The 15,112-nt window shown below is 34.2% G+C and overlaps 5 protein-coding genes across 7 annotated transcripts in view; 3 read left to right on the plus strand and 2 right to left on the minus strand.

The window, feature by feature from the left end:
- LOC123677783 (tyrosine-protein kinase transmembrane receptor Ror-like) overlaps positions 1 to 6,076 on the plus strand; it is a 92,814-nt gene extending 86,738 nt beyond the window's left edge. For both annotated transcript variants that reach the window (XM_045614487.1, XM_045614486.1), the window contains exons 6-9: positions 1,670 to 1,834; positions 3,200 to 3,498; positions 4,921 to 5,287; positions 5,357 to 6,076. In XM_045614487.1, the coding sequence (XP_045470443.1) occupies positions 1,670 to 1,834; positions 3,200 to 3,498; positions 4,921 to 5,287; positions 5,357 to 5,511 (986 nt within the window). In that variant the 3' untranslated portion in view covers positions 5,512 to 6,076. The remainder of the gene's footprint in view (positions 1 to 1,669; positions 1,835 to 3,199; positions 3,499 to 4,920; positions 5,288 to 5,356) is intronic.
- Positions 6,077 to 6,574: 498 nt separating this feature from the next.
- Positions 6,575 to 7,405, plus strand: LOC123677786. Its single transcript, XM_045614489.1, has 3 exons — positions 6,575 to 6,747; positions 6,872 to 7,068; positions 7,142 to 7,405. Exons 1-3 carry the CDS (start codon positions 6,613 to 6,615, stop codon positions 7,314 to 7,316), a joined length of 507 nt encoding a protein of 168 aa, XP_045470445.1. The 5' UTR covers positions 6,575 to 6,612; the 3' UTR covers positions 7,317 to 7,405.
- Positions 7,406 to 9,098: 1,693 nt separating this feature from the next.
- LOC123678518 (dnaJ homolog subfamily C member 7) lies at positions 9,099 to 13,135 on the minus strand. 2 transcript variants are annotated; one of them, XM_045615563.1, is made up of 4 exons: positions 12,979 to 13,135; positions 11,277 to 12,336; positions 9,623 to 9,866; positions 9,099 to 9,515 (listed from the first exon to the last, which is right to left on the minus strand). In XM_045615563.1, exons 1-4 carry the CDS (start codon positions 13,050 to 13,052, stop codon positions 9,409 to 9,411), a joined length of 1,485 nt encoding a protein of 494 aa, XP_045471519.1. In that variant the 5' UTR covers positions 13,053 to 13,135; the 3' UTR covers positions 9,099 to 9,408. The 2 variants fall into 2 exon arrangements, with proteins under 2 accessions (XP_045471519.1, XP_045471520.1); XM_045615564.1 differs by lacking the exon at positions 12,979 to 13,135 and adding an exon at positions 12,404 to 12,555.
- Positions 13,093 to 14,140, plus strand: LOC123678522. The gene is made up of 3 exons (XM_045615568.1): positions 13,093 to 13,507; positions 13,556 to 13,782; positions 13,836 to 14,140. The coding sequence occupies exons 1-3, from the start codon at positions 13,234 to 13,236 to the stop codon at positions 14,052 to 14,054; spliced, it is 720 nt and encodes a 239-aa protein (XP_045471524.1). The 5' UTR covers positions 13,093 to 13,233; the 3' UTR covers positions 14,055 to 14,140.
- On the minus strand, positions 14,057 to 15,058 carry LOC123678521 (39S ribosomal protein L10, mitochondrial). The gene is made up of 3 exons (XM_045615567.1): positions 14,906 to 15,058; positions 14,333 to 14,839; positions 14,057 to 14,276 (listed from the first exon to the last, which is right to left on the minus strand). The coding sequence occupies exons 1-3, from the start codon at positions 14,922 to 14,924 to the stop codon at positions 14,074 to 14,076; spliced, it is 729 nt and encodes a 242-aa protein (XP_045471523.1). The 5' UTR covers positions 14,925 to 15,058; the 3' UTR covers positions 14,057 to 14,073.
- Positions 15,059 to 15,112: the final 54 nt, after the last annotated feature.

The following is a 15,112-nucleotide window of genomic DNA, read 5'->3' on the forward strand; positions in this document are numbered from 1 at the left end:
TGAGTTCACACTCTGCTACAAAAATTTGATATCAATATTAAAACAAAAAAATCTTCATCTTCTGCAGAACTACAAAAGCTTTGAAATTTTTTTTGCAAGGATTATTAGATACTAAAAATAATGAAACAAATATGTTAGTGGCCATATAATTTGAAATAAGATATTTACATATTCAGATACAAATTGTTGCTAACAAACTGTTGTTGTTTTGTTTGTTTATATTGAATGGTTTCTGCCAAGCCTAGTCTTGAATGTTTTGGTTCATTTATGTGATATTTTTATATATTTTCAACAAATTTTTAATGAATCTTATTCATTTGAAATAACAACAGTCAACTAGGTGATTAAATATTCAACAATATTCAATTTTACCCGATAATAGGTAAATGTACAATTATTTTCATTGTTCTTTCACTGAAGTTGTCTTTCAATCATCAGAAATGTTACCTTGTTTATTTGAGTAGAAGAAAATATATGACTATGATATTACTCAATACAATATTTTTTGCTAAATCCTATCTTTAGTAATTTCTCATTTATTTTCGATGTGTTTATCGTTTTTTATTTCTTCTATATACGTATCAACTTTAACGAGGCAAATTCACTAATTCACGAATAAAAATGACGTGTATTATTGGAAATTATCATTAACACTTCATCAAATGAATCAAATCCATGAAAGAACAACAAACACATTGAAAATTGTATTATGAATCCCTTATTATAACTACTGACCCATAAGTCTTATTCCAATCGTAGCCAAATTTGCAAAAACATCATTTGCGCGCAATTTACACTATTGACTTTTGGAAGGCTTGCAATCAGGTTTATCACTAACTTCTCCTCCTCATAGTAGACCCTTTTTGAATTCGTGGTGATGTGCTCCTCTGGCTGAGAGACTTTTATCCAACAGTTTCTTCCGAGTTCGTGTTGGCTACTCTGTGTCATCCACTAGAAGTGTGTCAGGCGGGGTTACTCAGGGGTCCGTTTGGGTACTCTTCCATTTCTCTGTCCAGTGAAATCAGCATGTTCTTTATCGCTGACGATTCTAAAGTTTACCTGAACCCCTTAGTGGGATCTACAGGATGATCTCGATTCAATTTTGCGTTGGGGTCATCATAAAAGCGAATTTATTTTGGTCACAACACTTTGCAGCTATTGCCAACAAAGCAAAGTGCTATTTCTTCTTCAGAAGACATTTGGACGATTCGATCTTCACACCTGCAGGTTTCTTTACACCACATACGTTTAATTATCTATAATTCATCCAGTGAAGAGCCTCTAGAATTCCATAGGACATGAGAAGACCAACCTATGAAGAGAGGATTTCTACAATGTGTATCAATTCGTTTACTAATCGCAGAAGAGGCAGAGAGCACTTCTTCCCCAACAGAGTTTTGAATACGTAGAATCGACTACCGTCAGCCATAGTGAGTCTTGAATGGTTTCAAAATTGCTTTAAACAGATGGTTCGCGAATGTAAAGACTCTTTCTGGAACATTTTTTTTCTCTTCATTTGTGACAATTTCACTCATTTATTTTTTTAAGTGTAGTGGTAACGTTTTAAGCTATAAACCGGATGACTCAGGTTCGAATCCATAGCATTCTATTTATTTAAACCGTATTTCTTAAGATTTGAGATAAGTGTTTAATTTTAGTATTTTTCCAGGTCATTATATCCTAGACGGAGGAAGCAGGGTCGAGGTGGTCGCTATCAAAGTGCTCAAGGAGAACGCTTCCAAAGAGGCTGAAGATGATTTTCTACGAGAGGTGGAAATTATGAGCGCCTTCCGTCATCCCAACATCCTTTCACTGCTGGGTGTCGTACCAAGAGGTGAGATTTGTATCTTTTAGAAACCACCTGTGGGGAATAACTTGAAAGGGAGTTTCGAGTAGATAAATATCGCTGGAAGTTGAAGTAAATTGTGAATTTATGTTAGCGGGTTCGGAAGGAGTACTTACAATAGATAAAACATTGTAAAAGATTAGACTAAACGTCTAGAAATACTGATGTTTCTACTTTCATTTTCTTCCGATAGTGGCGTTTTGTAATGAAATAAATATATTATGTATTTATATGGAACCGATAGCGAAGAGCTATCCTTCCGTAGGTTATGCTGTACAGGGTGCTTGGAAATTCAGTATCAACATTTCGTTGGCATTTTTTGTTTTTCAGGATGAAATAAGGGCACGTTCTACGAACATATCACTCTGTAATTTTGTCGAAATGTCTATAGTTTCTTAATTTTCAGCTAGGAATGGTCTCAAACAATAAGGTTCCATTCACTGATTATGTCCGTCCGTATACACGATAACTTTTGAACAGAAGGACCTAGAGACTTGAAATTTTCAGTTAAGGTTCGGATCTCAAATACCGCTGTTGAGTTTGTCGATGAAAAAATATTGACTAGGGGTTCCGTGAATAAGGCGGTTGACTTGATTTGAGATATTCATTGCTTGACTTGATATTAAGCTGCTTTATATTATGCTGCATTTATTTCTGGTAAATCGTACGCACTTAGAAAAAATAGTCATCTTCAAAGGATGAATACAGCGAGTTTGACATCGATTTCCCTAGTTTATTCAAGACATCTCCTGTAAATCGAGCAGATGAAATGGCTTAGCGTTATGAAATAGATGAATTCCTCACTAAACCACGTGCTAAGATATTTTAGAATGGTGCAAGAGGCACGAAAAGGTTTTTCCAAACTTGAGTAAAATGGCCAGCATCTTCATCTCCTGTTGAAAAGCAATTTTCAAGAGCTGCTCTGACGGTTACAAAAACCCGCAATAGACTATTTTTCTTTAATATTTTATATTTGTTTATGTTTTATAGTGATTTTATTTGTGCTTTCATTTCAAAATAGATAATGTTTTTGGTTGTTTTATACAAGTTTCAAAAATAAAAGTATTCTTTTCAAGGCTCTTCTCATTATATAATTGTTTTTATTGATGTGCACACTACACAATAAAACTGATCAAAATCAAGTAGCTTGATTATATTGAGAATATACTTAATTTTTCAAGTACTTGATAAATAAATACTTGATTTGGTTTCAAGTTAAGCCAAGTCAAGTAGCTTGAATAAGTCAAACCGAGAATCTCTAGAAGTAACATAACCATCAAAATTAAAATAGCGTCAAAGCCATCTGCCATATGTCACCTAAAGAAATTATGGAACGATAATTTTTTTTTTCAGAAGGAAATCTGAACCCGATGATGGTGTTCGAGTTCATGACGCACGGTGACCTGGCGGAGCTACTGCGGTCTCAGAAAAAGACCTTCTACGACCCTGAAGCCGAGGAGATCCCTGTCCTCTCCGACGCCGATCTGCTGGACATAGCTCTGCAGATAGCGAAGGGCATGAGCTATCTTGCCAACCAAAGGTTCGTCCATAGGGATTTGGCCTGCAGGAATTGCTTGGTGTCTCAAGGACCTGTCGTTAAAATAGCCGATTTTGGAATGAGCAGAGATGTGTATACTTGTGACTATTATAAGGTGAGTAATTTTGAATAATTTTAGATTAATGTAAAAAAAAATAACTGTTTTACAACATAAATACGCCTTTGGCGGGGTGTTCTCAAACAATTTTTGTGGTGCTCTCTCGTGGATTGCAGGTGTTCAATTCCTGGACTATTTTTACCTTTTTACCAGATGGGTATTCTTCTTCTTCTTTCAGGGCCTCTTCTTTAGTGGAGATTGGTGACCTTGGCAAATTCGTCCCTCCTTTGGGCGGTGTGAACCAACGTTTGGACATTCATCTCTGTCCAATCTCTCATATTCTTCAGTCAATATTGTTTTCTCCTTCCTGCTCCTCGTTTTGCCTTCATTTTGCCCTTTATGATCAACTAGAGCAATTGATACTGATCACCCCTCAACACGTGTCGAAAGTAGGCATTTTTCACTTTTTGATAGATGTTAATAGCTCTATATCTGCACTAACACCGTCTAGCACTCTCTCATTCGACAATTCATCTATTCAAGAAATTTTGAACATTCTACGAAAGACCCATATTTCAAATGCTTCGATTCGCCTCAGAGTTGCCAACTTCATGGTCCAGGCATCCATCTCATATAAAAGAACAGAGTATATAAAGCCTTTAACCATTCCATAACACATAGTTTCATGTCTAACGATGCATTACTCAGAAGTCTCTTCATTAGCTCAAATTCTGATGTAGTATACTTTATTCTTGATCTTATTTCTATGTCTAGGTCTAGACTGTCAGTTATCCAGCATCTTAAGTACAAGTGTGTATGATGTTTGTTAATCTAATAACATCCTAGGTTATTTCTTCGTCCGGATTTCAACTTGATGACTTATGGTTCTTAGACTGGCTAGCTACAATGACTAGAATATTAGCTCATGGCTGCCAGAGGTTCCTTTTCCGAGCCCATAGAAGGATTTAGGTCTTATCCTTGATGCCATTTTCGGGAATTCATTGACTTGTTTATCATGTCACTCTGTTGCTTTTCTAGCCAGATGATTTATAGTATTACGTCATTCTTTGGCTATGTGATTCCAAATTCCTCAGAAAACTCTGACTTGCTTGTTCTCCTTTGTGAATGGGTTCATCATTCTTGTACCAAATTCTATAGAGAAATCCTAACTCAATAAAATTCATTCATAAGTTCTACCTAGTTGTGGATATATACATCGATATAATAATTCAATTGAGCTTTGTCAAGTGCTTTCTACGTATGGTCGTACATTCTTCATCTTTTTCTAACCGTCGGCGTCGATTAAAGTAAATAAAATAAAGTTTGTAGGCGTCGTCCAGAAAGTCAGCTGTGTTGTAACAAGTTGACTTTGAGTGTATAATATAGAATCTAACATATTATTTGAAAAATTACCCCAATTGGACATACATAATATCTTTGTTATTCGAAAATTACTAATCTATGGTATTTCTTTTAAAGATTGGCGGCTCCAGGCTGCTCCCAGTGAGGTGGATGTCACCAGAAAGCGTAGTCTACGGCCGGTTCACCCTAGAATCGGACATCTGGTCCTACGGGGTGGTCCTGTGGGAGATCTACAGCTTCGCCAAGCAGCCCTACTTCGGCCACACCAACGAAGAAGTGGTCAAATTCATCCTGGACGGCATCATGCTGATACCTCCCACAGACTGCCCTTCGATAGTGTGCGACCTGATGAAGAACTGTTGGAAGACGGAACCGAGGGACAGGATAAGGTTCGTCAACATCTGCGACAAGCTGGAGGTTGCCTATCAGGAGTGTCTGAACACGCAACTGCACATTGAGAACGAGGTTAGAGGAGGATGCAAAGGTGAGTTGATCATAGAAGGCTGAATGACTGTATTCAAAAATTCTAGAACTGATGATATCAATTTTTCAGCCGAAGAATCAGATTTCAAAGAAAAATCCTGCAAGACCTTACCAAGGCCGCCACCATTCCCCAAGCTTCTGCAAGAAGACGCATTGGACACTGAAGGTTATCTTCTACAAAGAGAAATGGAGGTGGTTCATTATCTAGAGACTTTACCAGGATGATGGAATTCAAAAAAAATCGGAAAATCTCAATACATGTTCATAGACTGATTTTTGATTATTTTTCCTTATATTAAGGACTTGGTCCGAGGAATTATTTCATTAATTCGTTGATAATTTATGACCCCAAAGACTAGAACAATACGGATACGTCGATAAAAATCAGTTATTTCAATAATTGTTGTGAATATAACACTTGAATTCATCGATCAAACATCATCACAAAATATTTCGGTTATGCCGTTGATATTCTAACATGAAATTTCGAATTATCGTTGAATGCTGAAGAATAAAGGATCTTGCAGGGTACAATGTTCTGAGTGCCTTCCTATATCGTTCTTTGTCAAAAATGGTATTCAATTCTAAGTCTTAATCTATTCAAATCAGGTAACATTGTGAGAATCGTAAAACTGACAATTTTTAAATATTTGATTTGTCCCAGATATCCTGCCACTTTATCAAAAACTCTTTGACGTTTTATAATTGTTAAAAATGTATATTGTGAAAATTATTTGTGATGTTATATATGTATTTATTGTGAAAAATATATGTTTCCCAAAAAGTTCTACCTTCATTTCATTATTTTTCTTTAATTTACTGCTTTTTGTTACTGGATGATTCAGAGATTGTTTGAATGAAATTTTGCATGTAGATTCAATAGATGCAATTTTAATATCAGCACCAAATCATGGAAGTAGCGCATTCTGCACTTGAATTTGTAATGAAATTGGGCGTGTTCATTTCAATTTGATTTTTTTTAAATAAATGGCTTGTCATGAACACGATAACCAAAGAAAATTGAGTTCTTGCACTTTAAGACTTCTTGATAATCCAAGTAGGTACTGACACATGAATTCCTGGTGAGAGTAGAAAGCTTATGAACCTGTTGAACAGGAACTTCATTAATGAAATTTCAAGGAGAACATTGAAAATCTCTTCATTCTTCCTCAGCAAAGCGATATTTTGCTGCTTACTCCTCAATTTCGTCCCAAATTCATAAGAGTATGAGATTCCTCAACAAAAGTTCTATGCATTTTTGTCAAATTTGAAATTCATCAAGACAAGACTTGAAATCGATCATCTGTCAATTATATTTTCTTCACGATGACAGCGGCTTTGAAAAAAACCAAAAAGCCTCTAATAAAATGGACTCGAACACAGCAGAACAGAAGACCAGATTATATCAAGTCGTCAGTCTTCACAGAACGAGGTGAAATAGGCTTCACGCCTTCTTATGATGTAAGTTATCAATTAGTACACTTGGTAGATGTTGGCTTATGTGGAAGAAAACCCTCAAATCATATTACATCAATGTTTTGGGGATTTTTATCTACTCATTTTGATACCTATCCCTTGTTTCAAGCATGGTCGTCCCAACTTGGGTTGTTTACTTAACTATGAATATCGGAGGATGTGGTTTGCTGAAAGAGACCAATATCAGAAAGACACCTACACCAAACAAGATAAAAAGTCCGATTCTTTTGTTAAACGTCGTTATGTCCAACGGTACACGAGACATACAGAAAAGAAGAAGATACTTCCAATTATGAGGATGAAACAGTGAGAATTTAATAAATTATATATCTGAGCAACGATGAATTTTTTTATACATTTGAATCTTATCTTCTGATAGGTTTGAGGATGTGCCTGCTCAAGAGTCTACCGCTAGAGAAGGAGTCAAATTGAAGGGTGCCACCAAAGCTTTTACTTACGTCCAACAAGCCGAAGAAGAGAAAGCTCAACAGTTTTTGAAGTATAAACCGGATTGTAGCCGTTCCAAGAAAAAGACTACGCAAAACGAAGAGTGAAATTTATTGACCGATATGAGCATCAAACATTATATGTACTTTGTGATATTTTCACATTATTTTGACAGAAATAAAATCATCTTATCGTAGGTACTTCTTTCTATACAACACTCAAGAAGTCCTAGGCCTAACCTGTAAACACATATTTTTCTTAAAAAATCATCAACATAGTCACCTTGAAGAGTGATACATTTACTACAACGCTACTCTAACTTTTCAATACCAACGAGTATCTACTATAATTATTTGGAGAGGTCTGAAAAAAGTCAGTAATCACTGATGGGCCAGATCTAAAAAATAAGCAAAATGGTAAAGCAGTTGGAAGCGCAGCTCGTTCAATTTGACCAATAGTCCATTTGTTTGAGTTGTTGATTTGTTTTGAGTTAATTTTGATTTCTTCAATTATACATGTATATGGGGGTGCTATATCCGAATTTGAGGTGTTCCAAATTCCGTGACGCAAAAAAAGAGTAAAAAAATTAATTTTTAGGCAATTTTCCTAATTTCATAAATTCAAATCAGTAGATAATTTGCCTGAAGCCATCTATGTACAATGAGCTGAACTTATTGTTGGCACACCCAATCACTGTAACGTTACAGGATTCTTCTACTTTTAACGTTACAGGATTCTACTTTTAACGTTACAGGATTCTATTTGAAACGTTACAGGATTCTACTTTTAACGTTACAGGATTCTACTTGTAAGGTTACAGGATTCTACTTGTAACTTTACAGAATTCTGCTTGAAACGTTACAGGATTCTACTTGTTACTGCCATTGTTCATTTTGAGCTACTTCTTCTAGATGTCGTCATATAGTCGAAACCTAAGAAAATGGAGGACGCACAATATTTAAGCGCATCCGCCTAAAAAGAGTATGGTATATTTGGTACTTTTACAAAGAGTTTTTGATCACATCAGCTTCAAAATTTGATATTACGAAAAATCTTCAATCTCAAACACCTTATCGTCATAAGTAATTTCCGGAAAGAATTGCAGCTTTTTTTTTTTGAATTAGTTTTTATTTTACAATTTTGATAGAGCATTATCTTCTATTGAATAAAGATTCATTCAAATCAACCAGATAGATAAAACTCATTAAAACTTTTCAAAAAGATGATGCCCTCAATTTTTTTCATCTCTCTGATTATACAATATGAATTTTTTGCATTCTGCATAATTGACTTCTGGCAGCTAGCAACTGCTCCGGATATGCATGGAAATGGAAAGCAGAACCAGTTGTGTGCCGGTATTTTTTCTGTCTCAATGCCTCTTCATACGACACTGAATGGTTGCACGGTTCCTTTAACCAGAAAATTTCGGTTTGTAAAGGCACAGCCGCCTTTACAAATCAATAATTATATTCATTACACAGTTCCTTCATATATGCTTACACTCTTATGTTATGGAGTAATTGAGTTTGATCTTACAATAGTTGAAAATAAAAGAAAAGATCATAGTGTTGATTCAAATAGATAAATACTAAATAGGTGTAGATAAATTCAGATACTGTTAGTTGAATTCAGAGGTTTAGAAGTAGAGGTCCTAACTACTGGACCAATACAGTTGATATTCTACAAACCAATAGTGGTTTTTCATCATAAAAACTTTCTACAAGAAGCTGACGTTAAAGTTTTGTCACAACACAACCATGTTCTTCAGCAGACTTATATCCCATAAAGTATATATGGGATGATATGATGAGGGGTTGGTTAAAATCTTTTTTCAAACATTTCCAATAATTTATTATTTCAAATAATAAACCATGTCACAAATGAAACAATTTTTCATAAAGACTAACTTTATATTTTACTAAATTATCACAAAATTTCTAAGCTCTAGGGGATCGAGAGCTAAAGATTGATACTATACCATAACTCATTAATAGTAATATTAATGTGGTTATATTCTTCAGTAAAACAACCATGATGAAACAAGATATTTCAGAACATTGTTACTAGCAATAAATACTAACAAGTTGTGAATTTCTCATAAGTAAAAAGCTAGATGAAAAATTAGGAATGTGGTAACAGACAAAGATTATTTTACAAATGGAAATTGATGTTCTGAACATTTTGAAGATGAGAAATAAATCAGCCAAATTGGAAACTGAAACCTCCTGGGAAGTCACCTCCGAAGGAGTACTGGGAACCATGCGGAGAACTGAAGAAGGACTGGAACACTTGACTAGGATCAATATCTGAAAAAAAAAAATAGATATATGTCGTAACAGCATTTGAAAGCAATAAGGAAAATAATAATGTTCAATTTCAGAATAAAGTTATTCATAAAGTTTCTTTTTCTTACCTGACATTCCACAGCCAAAATCTTCCATATCTTGACCAGAATCATACCGACATTTCTTCTTTGGATCCGAGAGAATGCCATAAGCTTCTCCAACTTCCTTGAATTTCTTTTCTTGTTCTTTTTTCTCCCCATCAGAAGCATTTGCGTGACGATCCGGATGATGAATGAGAGCCCTTTTTCTATATGCCTTCTTTATTTCGTCTTCTGTTGCATTTTTATCCACTCCAAGAATTTTGTAGTAGTCCTATAACAAGATAAAAATCCATTTTACAATGAACAATTAGGAATATCACAGAACTTTTTTTTTGTAGCCACAAACAAATCTTTTGTGTTCTATTTCAGTTTACAGCAATGATCCGCCCTTGATTGGTAGTGTAGTGCATAGCATAGCATTGACTACAACATTAAAGAGAGAAGGATTGGGCCTCATGACCGCAAGGGAGAGAATAAAGATGTTTGAATTTCAAAGCCAAATCAAGTGATCTGAAATAGGTCAATGATCGATTGGTTCAATATGTTCGACCAAAAAAAAAAAAATCAAAACATCTGTTGGTTGTTTGATTGGGCCTCTGGTTACAAGGTGTAAGCATCATGCCTTCTGCATCCTAATAATGATAGATAGAGAAATACATCATTTTCAGTAAGAGAATTTTGTCCCCAACATGAACTATCAAATTTGAGATAAAGGGCGCGGAAATAAAAACATATCAGTGATAAGATTTCACTCAATTCGCAGGTTTCTCAAAATCAAAGTTTCATATGAACTCAAATAATACTGAAGTAATTACTTAAACATATCGGAAATCTTTCAAATCATGCGAAACAACTAATGACAGAAGGATTGGAATAATAACATTTAGCAACAGGTAGATACAGACATTTCTTTCTATAAATTTGAAAATTTGGGAAAATATCAAATTCCAAAAATTCAAATTTTCATATTTAATCGGGAATCACTCAATTAAATATCTTTTATTTAATATAGGGTATGGTCCGTATATCACCTTAGTTACTATGGTTATTAAGTTGGTGGTCCGTTCATGTCAAATTCCCCAAAAACTGAGACTATTGCCTCAAACTTCGATGAGTTATCTGTCACTAAAACTACCGTACTTTTATTCTGGTTAGGTTCGGTAACTACGCCCACTCGGTTTGGCAGTTGTCATTTTAATTTTCAGATTAATGTTTAGAAACATTTTCCATGAGATCTAACACTCAAAAACTTCATTATTTTAATCATGAAACAAATACCTTTCAGAGCCATTAACAACGTTTAGTTGTTTACAAATTAAAAGAGATCAACTATTTATAACCTCCAAAATTACGACAAAGAAAAATTTGGTTGACCAATGACAAGTGTCAAGCGGTCCGTAAATAGGAAGCAGGTTACCTGAAACATTGAAAACCATTAGTAACCACTCTGAAATTCTCGGCGATATACGCACCATAACCTTAATATATGTTTTTAATAATTAGTAAAATTTTGAATTTGAAAATTTAACAGAATCCGACAACGTTGTCTTAGCATGTTGGAAGACGCATAAAAATTGCTTCATCTATGTTCATTAATCTATTCGATATCTACTTATTAGATATTTGTTTGACTCAGATCAATCATAGAATTTCAACTTAAATCAAGGAGTTGATTACTCACCTTACGCTTAGATTTTTTCAGAGCCAATTTGGCGTCTTGAAGCAACCTCCTATTCTCCCGACTTTTGTCAATTTTGTTTATCTTCTCGTAATCTTTAACAGCCTCTTCATAATTCTCCAGATCCATGTAGCACTTGGCCCTTCTCAGTAAAGCTTTCATATAATTTGGATTCAAACTAATGGCTGCTGTGCAATCTACTACAGCCTCTTCATACTTATTCAATTTAGATAAAGCTGTAGCTCTATTGAAATGTAATTTGGCATTAGTCATCTTATTCAGGGGGTCAATTTTTAAAGCTTCTGAAAATAGGTTAAGGGCATCAGCATATTTTCCGGCGTTGTAAGCTTCATTTCCTTCCTCTTTCTTCTTCTTCAGTTGTTTGGCTCTCTTGTAAAGTTCCATGGCTTTAGCATGATCGGGTGCCAATCTGAGCACTTGCTGGAAATAATTCACAGCACTATCTATGTTATCTTCATAGAATAAGCAAATTCCTCTGACATAAATAGCTTCAGCATTTCCTTTATCTAGGTGAAGGATGCTATTTGCGATTTCTTGAGACTCAACATACCTACCCAGGAAAGCTAAGCATTCAGCTTTTATCAGTTTATAACGGGGACAAGTTGGAGATTCGTCCAAACACCGATCCATGCAGTAAACAACCTTCCGAAAATCTTTTTTCTCATAGGCTCTCTGAGCTTCCAATTCGAACTGTTGCAATTTTAGTAAAGACTTCTTTTCAGCTGCCACTGCTCCTGCTTGATTCAATGTTTCCATTACTCTCAATGTACCTTCTGCAGTGACCAGATCTCCAAGTGCTATTGCACATTTTGCAATCCTGACATAGCCTTTGATGAATTTGTTGTCAAGTTGGACTGATCTTCTGGCGTCTTCTAAAGCATCCTGGAATCTGTTCAACATCATAAGGCATGCTGCCCTGTTACCATAGTAGGATGGTGTTTCTGGACATAATTTGATGGCTTCCGAGTAGAATGAAAGGGCCAAATGATATTGTTTGGTCTTGTATAGTTCATTTCCATGTTCCTTTTTGGTTTCTGCAAGCCTAAAGAAAACAAAATGTTGTTTCAATATATACAAACTTCAATTCATGGACTGAGATTATCACTCACATATGTAACATTGAGTTACTATTAGAGCAGATTCTTCTGTTGATTTTCATTGTCCAAAATACGATAATAACATGTTGGATGAAGAATAGTTAAATTTTCGATTCAATTGACATTAAACCTTCATTTTGAAAGAAGGATAATAAGATCAAATCAAATAAGGTCAGAATTTTAGTGTCACAAAGTAATAACCACAAGTAATCGCTGAGAGATACTACCCAAGATCATTGTCATCTTTTGATCGAATGTTATGATTAATTCATTTCCGTTATGTTGATTACCTCCAACTGTAGAACAAAAATAAATTGGAACATCGATAATGATTTCATAAATTTTAAACTATCATGAAACTAACTAAATTTTTGAAAGTAGAACACTCGAAATAGATACAAACAAAAACAGAATTATCGTGTTGATCTATTCCAGAACAAAGCATGCAGGAATGAAATCATCTGACACATACCATGTTCTTCAATTGATTCCGGGATCATAACATTCACTATTTGAATGTAAATGTTTGAGACACATAATACTTTAAAATTATAATAAGATTCTTTGAAAAATATGATTGAACTTACTCTTCAGGAGCTGCAGAAATAATTTCTACGTTATCGTCGCAATCCATCATAATTTCATCCACTATGTCCGCCATGCCAATCTCAAAAGGAAAAGGTCAAGAATTTATTCTGTACGATTGCGCAAGTCTCCCACACCACTGAAAAATTTTTATAGACGGCGGGAATTCAAAAAAACAGAACAAAATGACTACATGAATTTCCGACTGTATGACAGGAAATTTAATTGAAAACATTTGAAAAATTCATCCTGAAATTATGAAAAACAAACAGGTTTTTGATATTTTGAAAGGCAATTTCAGCAGAGGCGAAACTAATGTAGAAAATTATCTGGCGTTCCGTTTTGATATTACTGAAGACAAGGGAGATTCGGAAATTAAAGAAAATGCGGATACATGCGAAAGGATTATATTGAAAGAACCTCGCTGTAAAGTCATTTGGCCGCGAATTTGTGTATATGAATATTTGAATGACACAGATCTGAAGCAGCTTAATGATATCAAGAGAAAGAAAGAAATAAGAACATTTATAGGTATATTATTCAAAGCATATTACTTCTTTTTTTAAAGATATTTTTCAGAAAAACGCATCCCAAAGTCGTGCAAGGAACCAGCAAAGACACTTTTCATAGAACTCATGTACACTATAGTGAAATTTGCAAGAAAACACGACTTCAACTTGAAACAATCCGGTGCTTTGCTATCTCAATTCTATTTGACCCATATGACATTCACAAGCTCCTTCAATATTGCTGCAGAAAAATTGTATTTATATTTCAAGGAAATAATGATTTGTCACTCTGTTGCGGTAACAAATATCAACATGTATTACTGATATTACAAACATAATATACCTTTCAGAGTCCACCTGATAGTATCAAAATATTTTCAATGGATGAAAGTGAAAATATTATGAAATTTTTTTGCAAGATTTATCTTAGAAACTTGCCCCTTATAAGAACAATGTGTCTTCCAAATTTTGGCTTCTATTTGAACACATTCTTAGAGACTCCACCTCCACTTCCAAAAAGATCAACAGGAGAAAAGGAAAAGGATAAGAAGAATAAAAAGAAAAAATGATATAATATGTCAATATTTATTAATTATCACCATCCAATTGTTTTTTTCTATCCTCTAGTAAAGCTAATAAGCTGGTTTGACGTGAATTTAGTTGTCTATGTAGCCTATTAGCAGATGCATTCAAAGTATGAACAAACATGGATTGTGCAGTTTCCAAATTTGGTATTTTACTATATTTAACCAAATCATCCAAGTTCAACAATTTATTCTCATAAATTCCAGCTGTAAAAACAACAAAATTAGCTATAATAAAATTAAAGTTCATTCAATAACTTTACCTAATAAAACAAATTGGGGGAACTTTCTGTTTATTTTGATTAATTCTTTAATTTTTGGCTCTGAACTAAATACAATCATATTTCGTGATATGAAAAAGTCCAAAACAGCCTCATAAGGTGTTTCTTTAATTGCCATTTCTAAAGTTTTTTTTCCAATAAACTTCATCCTCATTCCTTCTTTATGAAACATTACCATAGCTTTAAATTGATCTATACCAGTTATATGATTAACGTGATAAAAAGCTACAAGTTTAGATGTTTGAAAATAAGTCAAAACTTCGTTCGCAATAATTCTCTGAAATGGATTTTCAATAACTTCATCTTTACGATTCATATTGAAACCACACAACTCGGTCATGGTTTTTCCCTTTTTCTGCGATGCATAGAATGGTTTACAAATCTCCAGATATTTTGATTTAACAAAGTGTGGGGGCTTAGGTCTTTGAATGTTTATTTTTCCTCTGAACCTTTTAGGTTGAACGAACGGAGTCATAACTTCGAGTAGCGCTGAAATCAAGTCATTTTAAAAAATAGGAATGTCATGAATAATCTATACCCATTTCAGAGGCTCACATTTTCTTAGAAGCGCCATAATTTAATCCAGAATTATTAATTTTCTTAATATCTTTAACAATTTGGTATATTCAAGAGTTTTTTAGGTTAAGTTATAATTAGAAGAAGTCATAGAATGAAATTGGAAATTCAAATGATATAATATGAAATAAAAGTAGTACGAACAAAATGAAAAAGCTTATTCATTATGTATAACTTGAAACAAAT

Source organism: Harmonia axyridis, chromosome 4, assembly GCF_914767665.1.
Source record: "Harmonia axyridis chromosome 4, icHarAxyr1.1, whole genome shotgun sequence".
In the NCBI taxonomy this organism is placed as follows: Eukaryota; Metazoa; Arthropoda; class Insecta; order Coleoptera; family Coccinellidae; genus Harmonia; species Harmonia axyridis.